General features: G+C 30.0%; 1 protein-coding gene across 1 annotated transcript; it reads left to right on the top strand.

The window, feature by feature from the left end:
* Nucleotides 1–2401: 2401 nt before the first annotated feature.
* On the top strand, nt 2402–5402 carry LOC125198675 (pathogen-related protein-like). Its single transcript, XM_048096983.1, has 4 exons — nt 2402–2583; nt 3311–3443; nt 4574–4872; nt 5084–5402. The coding sequence occupies exons 1-4, from the start codon at nt 2446–2448 to the stop codon at nt 5222–5224; spliced, it is 711 nt and encodes a 236-aa protein (XP_047952940.1). The 5' UTR covers nt 2402–2445; the 3' UTR covers nt 5225–5402.
* The last annotated feature ends 1598 nt before the right edge of the window (nt 5403–7000 follow it).

Raw genomic sequence — 7000 nt, forward strand, 5'->3', positions numbered from 1 at the left:
TTCCGAACCGAAACCGCGAAAAATATGCCAAACCGAAACCGTGAATTTTAGAACCGTGGTTCGGTTCAGGTTCCAAATTTTTCGAACCGAAACCGCGACCGAACCGCCGGTTCCGGACGGTTCCGAACCGGCGGTTTCACGGTTCCGAACCGCCAACGCAATGATAAATTTAAACATAGTTAATCCTTATATTAAAACTATACTCCATTAAATAAAATATTGCTGAATGATCCGGTTTATGAGTTTTATACTCTTATATAAATAACTTTCATTTTTAGATTTGGTAATATCCGTAGAAACAATAATGTGGGACAAAATTTTGTAGCAAAAATAACTTTATAATACTATTTGGTAAAATTGGATGGTAATTTGAAAAACATAAGATAAAAGATAATAAAATAAAAATAACTAAATTACAAGATGGAGTCTATGTTGTATGGTTTATGGTAATAACTTTATAATACTATTTCCGATTTTATTAATTAACATATTTTTTTACGTATGGAATCTATGGAGTATGGATAATTATTAATAAATATTTATCCAACATTTTTTAATAAACTTAGAAGAATTGATTACTTTAAATAAAGTATAATAAATTAACATTGGTTGATGTCGTAGTTTTCAAAATTGATTAGTTGAGTCTTCAAAATTGATTGGTTGAAGGTGGACGATGGCTGCACTATTCAAAATTGATTGCACAAAACACCATTTATTTTATTTTTATTTATTTATTCATTTATTCTTAAATGTTGATTTTAAATTCAAATTGGATCTCATTTCTCTCTATTTTTATCTATATTAAATACTCCTCTCTATCCTTACTTACACTCACCTTATTTTAGTGTTAACAAGAATTTCTCTCTTCAATCTCTCAATTTAAACTATCCATTTCCTTGTTCCAATTTATTTTATAATTTCAAACTATATGGCAAAAAAAAATTAACGGAAAAAACCGTGAAACCGCGAAACCGAACCTAAACCGCTACGAACCGTCCGAAAACCGGCGGTTCCGAACCGAAACCGAAACCGCCGGTTTTCGAACCGAAACCGCAGGTTTTCGAACCGAAACCGAAACCGTGAAACAGCCTCACGGTTCGGTTCCGGTTCCATATTTCCCAAAACTGGAACCGGCGGTTAGTACTACTAATTTTCTTAGTTTCAATACGTTTATCTTTGTTGTAAGAGTCCGTCAGTGTATTTCAGGACTATTTTCTAATTTTGTTTTTGGATTGTTGCTTTGTCAAACTCTGTGATCACCACCATTATATTAATAGTTAGTGTTTTCACTACAATCAAATCAAAGAACGAATACTTAATTATACAACCCCACTACCCCACAAGCGTAGATACCAAATTTAAAATAATGTTTCGATCATATTTGTGGATTGATGATGTGCACACTTACCCAGAATGAATTATTATTGCATTATGCACTTATTGAGTAATTGATCGATGAGAATTTGGTTGATGATGGTTTTGCAAAAGTTTAATAACTCTGGCTTTGGTAAGAGAATTCATACCAAAATTGTATGCACGCATTTATGGAATTCAAGGTTGTGTCAATTTTTTTATTACTTGGTCAATTAACCGAGACCTTAATTTATGTAAAGAATTGTTAGTTCTTTCTTAACTAATGAAAAGAATTGCGAATGGATGAATTGAATTCTCAATTCTTGTATGCATGCAAATCTGAGAATTAGTATTATAATACTTGGTCAATTTACGGAGAATTAATTAGGTACGTAACTACGTATATTGTGAATGGAGATTTACATTATGGTTTACCAAGAATTTCTTTAGTTAAAATTAAATCTATGTCGTCCACGACTTAAGACTTGTTCAAGGATGAATTTAGTATTCAATCCGTCTCTTAAAAAATAGACTTCTTTTAACATTTCCTAAAAATAACTGCATTTTAAAAAAGTCTAAATCGCCGAAAATATCATTTTATATACCTTTGAAAATATTACAAACAGATTAACACACTAATGATGTGAATCTAACAATCCACTGACATTATTTCATTATTAAATCCACTAACATTATTTCATTATTATTTTCTCTCTCTTTTTTATTTATCAATTTTTCATTAGAATCTTTGTCGTTATAAAAGTTTTTATTTATTGAAACGGATGGAGAGTACTCCTAAACTATGAATAGGACATGATTCATATTTCTTGCACATCAGATTCAGCCAAATCTAACTCACTCATCACATTAATAACATTTGTAAGAATGGAGGTGTAAAATGGACGTGGTGGTTGGACACGTGTACCGTGTTTTCGGAAAAAAAAATCGGTTTGCTTTCGTAGTAGAAAGGAAAACCAGAGAAGGGTATGTCCGTAATTTCAGCATGGTTACATATTTTCCTATATATAGGTGTTAGCACAAGTATGATTGGTATCATAAATATTGAACATATCAGTGTATAAATAGAGAGAGATGGAGAGTGAAATGAAAGAAGCAGGGGATAAGTATAGATCTTTTTTGCATGATGAAGCCAAAAATATAGAGTGGAGACACGGTGGCCCTCCCATTTACGACGCCGTTAACAAGCTTTTTGATGAAGGCCGCACCAAGGTATCTCTCTATCTATCTATCTATTTATCTATCGGTGTAAAGGATATTATCTTTTTCTATGTTTTGCTTTCGCTTGTATTCTACTGTAATTTAGTTTGTTCTTTGCTTACCAATTTTTTTTATTGGAAAAAATATTCCTATATATGTATTTAGGTACTCGTTCTATCTAAAAATATAAAGAGTATAATTGGTAAAGTAAGAGAGAGGAGAAAAGTAATTAAAATAGTGTTAGTGGATAATGAAACTTATATTATTATTAGCATTTAATGATGGACTTTTAGTAGTATAAGTTGTAAATAAATTGAAATATATGGAAAATAAGTTTGGGATAATATTTCATAAATGTAATAAGATATTTTTATGGAACGGGCAAATATAGAAAATACCCTTACCTTTATAGAATGGAGGAATTATCATTTGTTTTTATACTCTCTCAGATAGTAAAAATAATACTATCTCATTTGATCATTTTTAGATGTTTGAAGCTTTATATTCAATTAAATCATTATACTAATATTTTATTTAATAATAAAATTAATATTTATTTTGAGGATCTTTATGGTTGGAGTATCATACAAAAAATAGTGGTGGTTATTAATTCCTTGTTGTTATACTTTTAATTAGGTGAGTTCCTCCTACTTTGTTCTTACGAATAAATTCATATATGAATCATGTGATCTCTCTCTTATATTTGTACAATACTCCTAATATATTGGTTTATTTATAGGAATGGCCAAAAGGATCATTGGAAGAGGTGGTTCAGAATGCTATCAAGTCATGGGAGATGGAGCTCTCTCACAAAACTAACATAAAAGATTTCAAGACTATAAATCCAGACAAATTTAAGCTCATCGTCAATGGTACCCCTCTCTCTCTCTCTCACACACACATACATTCTGGAGTAATATTGATTCATCCATAAATTTCAAATCCATGACTATCATGTTGAAAATTAATTAAATAAATGTTGGTGAGTTGTGTAAAATTGAAACATGTATATTCTAATTAATTTGCTGGTATTTGGAAGCTTGATCCTCTAAAATTTTACCAAACTCTTTAATAATAGTAGATGCGTAAGATACATATATACATCATATTCTAGTATTAATAATTTAATATAGTACTATATAGTACTATATATTATGTGTGTAAATTCTTCACTTGCGCCGTAATATTATAATTGAACCAAAACTTTCATCTTATCTTATCCATTGGTATTTATATTAGTACTATCTAGCAACGTGGTCAGTTATTGGTCATGTTTTTATGTATTCTCCTTCTTGATTTTGAGGGAAAGAGTATTAAATTCTTATTAATTGCTTCAAGACTTTTACCATATGGTGGGGAACAACTTTTATTCAGTGACAAATCATAGGTCAACTCTTTTATTATTGAGCGTGTGTATAATGATTATCTGATTTATCTCAACATTTTATAAGATATTTTAAGCCATATTTAAATCAGTCATTTTATAAGGAAGGGCATAAATTTTATCTGATTATCTCAACGTTTATGATATTTTACAAGTATACCGACATTAAAATTTAATTAGTGTCACAACAATGTCTAGAATACATTTCCTGATTTGAAACCTATGGTGATATTTGGGGTTAAATAATTAATACTCCAACTTAGTGGGACCACAATGTCTAGACTCTAGATCATCACATTTCTCTTTCAAGTCCAATCTGGCAAGAAAAAAATCTCCAAAAAATTTACTATGAATATGCGGTCCACTTTATTTATCAGTTTTATAATAAAATGTAAATAAAATGCGTTAATGGAACGTATAAACCTACTTAAAACTCGTCGAGCGAACTCATCATTTTGTTTTCGAATTATATACTCATATCAAATAGACATAAATCAAACTTTTCGCAAAGTTAATAGTAATTGTTTAAGAGAAGACGTAAGTTTGGGACAGGTACAAGTAGAACCAACCGGGATCTTTTTCATGTCAATTTTTCGATAATTTGTACATGTATAACAGGAAGAGAGGGGCTATCCGGTGAAGAAACGCTGAAGTTGGGGAGCTACAACGCGTTGTTGAAGAGCTCATTGCCTGAGGAATTCAAATATTACAAAGCCGAGGAAGAAAGCTTTGAGTCCTCTCACGACGCATTTCGGGCGGCGCTTCCGCGCGGATTTGCATGGGAAGTGGTGGCGGTTTACTCAGGGCCGCCGCTCATCGCCTTCAAATTCCGGCATTGGGGTTTTTTTGAAGGCCCCTTCAAAGGCCATGCCCCCACCGGAGAGATGGTGCAGTTCTACGGAATAGGAATTCTCAAAGTACTATTTCTCTCTCATTTTACCATATCGAGGAATCTGTTATTACATGTTTCATTTTACTTTTAGTAAATAGTTCTCATATTTTATTAGAGAAATTTAATTCTCATTTTTTACTAGCTAATTAATTTTGCGTACATTTAATTGTAAAATTAATAATGTGTGTGTATAATTATAATATTATTTGGAATTTTTTTTAATTTATTGTTAATAGGTGGATGATTCTTTGAGGGCTGAGGATGTGGAGATATACTATGATCCAGCTGAGCTTTTTGGTGGACTTCTAAAACAACCAATTGTTTCCAGTTCCGACCAACCTCAAAACTGCCCATTTCAACACCACAAAACCACTTAATTATACCTTTTAAATCTCACCTAAGTACTAAGTTTTTATATATGTATTGTTGTATTTTGCATTTCTCTTGGGATTAATCAGTCATGGGTATTGTAATTTGCTGTTCGGATTAATTTGAACTTATGTGTATGTATTATGTGTTGCCTATTATATTTATTCATTCTGTTTTCTTGTGCTACTTTTTATTTTATTTTGCTTTGAGTTCGGGCTAAATAATAGATATGCTGAGGACGACCCCAACAACGAAACAAAATGTTTGATTTCTATAAATCTCATACCATGTATATTTCGTCTGAATTTATGATTTTAGTAGTGGACGGTACGAGTTTCATTGCAAAATTGATAAAATATGAGATAAAAGAGAAAAAATATGAGATAAAAGAGAAAATATGATTGAAATTTGAAATAGATAAACATCTCTAATGAAATTTAATAAATCAAATTAATCAAGGAAACAATTTGAAATCGTATTAATAGCAACTAGTACTATTTTATTTTCATTTCATTAAATAATCAATCTCAAATTTTATGAATTTGGGACTAATTCTCAACCCCAAAATGGAATTAGGTTATAAGTATTAAACTTGGTAGTTGCAAAATAATACTCCATATCATATTCACAACCTTATTATATACTAGCTATATATGGAGAAATCACATTATAATTCTGCACCCAATTGATGAAAATCTAGCAAATGATTCCCTGTTCAAAATTTCTAAAATCTTGATCTAAAACACAAAATCAAGTCGTGGAAGTGCCACTATAAAAGCATGTCACAATCCCCACAAAGATAAAATATATTCCATCTCTTGCCAATTTTCCTATTTCCAAAATTCTTCATATATTTAATCAAAATGCAACGTTTCCCCACAATTTGGGCTGTGATTGTGGTTGCTTTGATCATCTCACCCAAGCCATACAATCGAGAAAATTCTCATGCATGGAGAAGGTTCCGGAAAGTTTTTCGTTGTTCGTGGCAACGCCGGTTTCATCCTCCAGAGCCTTGGCTAGGAGCTCTTCGGACGTTACTAGGTTTAGCCGCAGCACGCCGACACGGATCATCGGAGTTTAGCGACGGAAAACCCTAGTCCTGGCAGTGGTGGCCATGTTTGGTTGACGGGAAAGTAAAGTTGACAAGGATAATGATTCCTAGGAAAATGAATCCCGGGAACCGGGAATATGATTCCTAGTAACTTTACTTTCCTGTGTTTGAAAAATATCAAGATTTCAAATTTATATTTAATTTAAATCCCAAGCTAAATTTTTACTTATTATTTTTATTTATAAAAAAGAATAATAATATAATTTTTTTAATAAATTATGAATAATAATAATTATATTAGTATATTTATTTATTATGATGGATAGTTTAAATATGATTATCCATCGGAATATATAATAATATAATTGTAATTATAGTTACATAGTGTATTATACTCATTTATTATAATAATAAATATGATTATTATTAATATGATTATTATAATTATATTTACGTATATTATAACTGAATAAAGTTTATAATTTAAAATTTCACTATGAATTTATTGACTAATTATTAATTTATAAAATATAATAATTAATATTTATTATACCATTTATATTATATAATTAAATTTTAATTATTTAATAAATTATTACTTACTATTATGAATTATTATACAATATTTTTAGCATTATAATTAATGATAATAACAATAATAATAATAATGATAATAATAATAATAAAATTATATTATATTGCATTAAATATGAAAGAATCCTAAAATTGGGAA

This window comes from Salvia hispanica, unplaced genomic scaffold, assembly GCF_023119035.1.
Source record: "Salvia hispanica cultivar TCC Black 2014 unplaced genomic scaffold, UniMelb_Shisp_WGS_1.0 HiC_scaffold_183, whole genome shotgun sequence".
Classification (NCBI taxonomy): Eukaryota; Viridiplantae; Streptophyta; class Magnoliopsida; order Lamiales; family Lamiaceae; genus Salvia; species Salvia hispanica.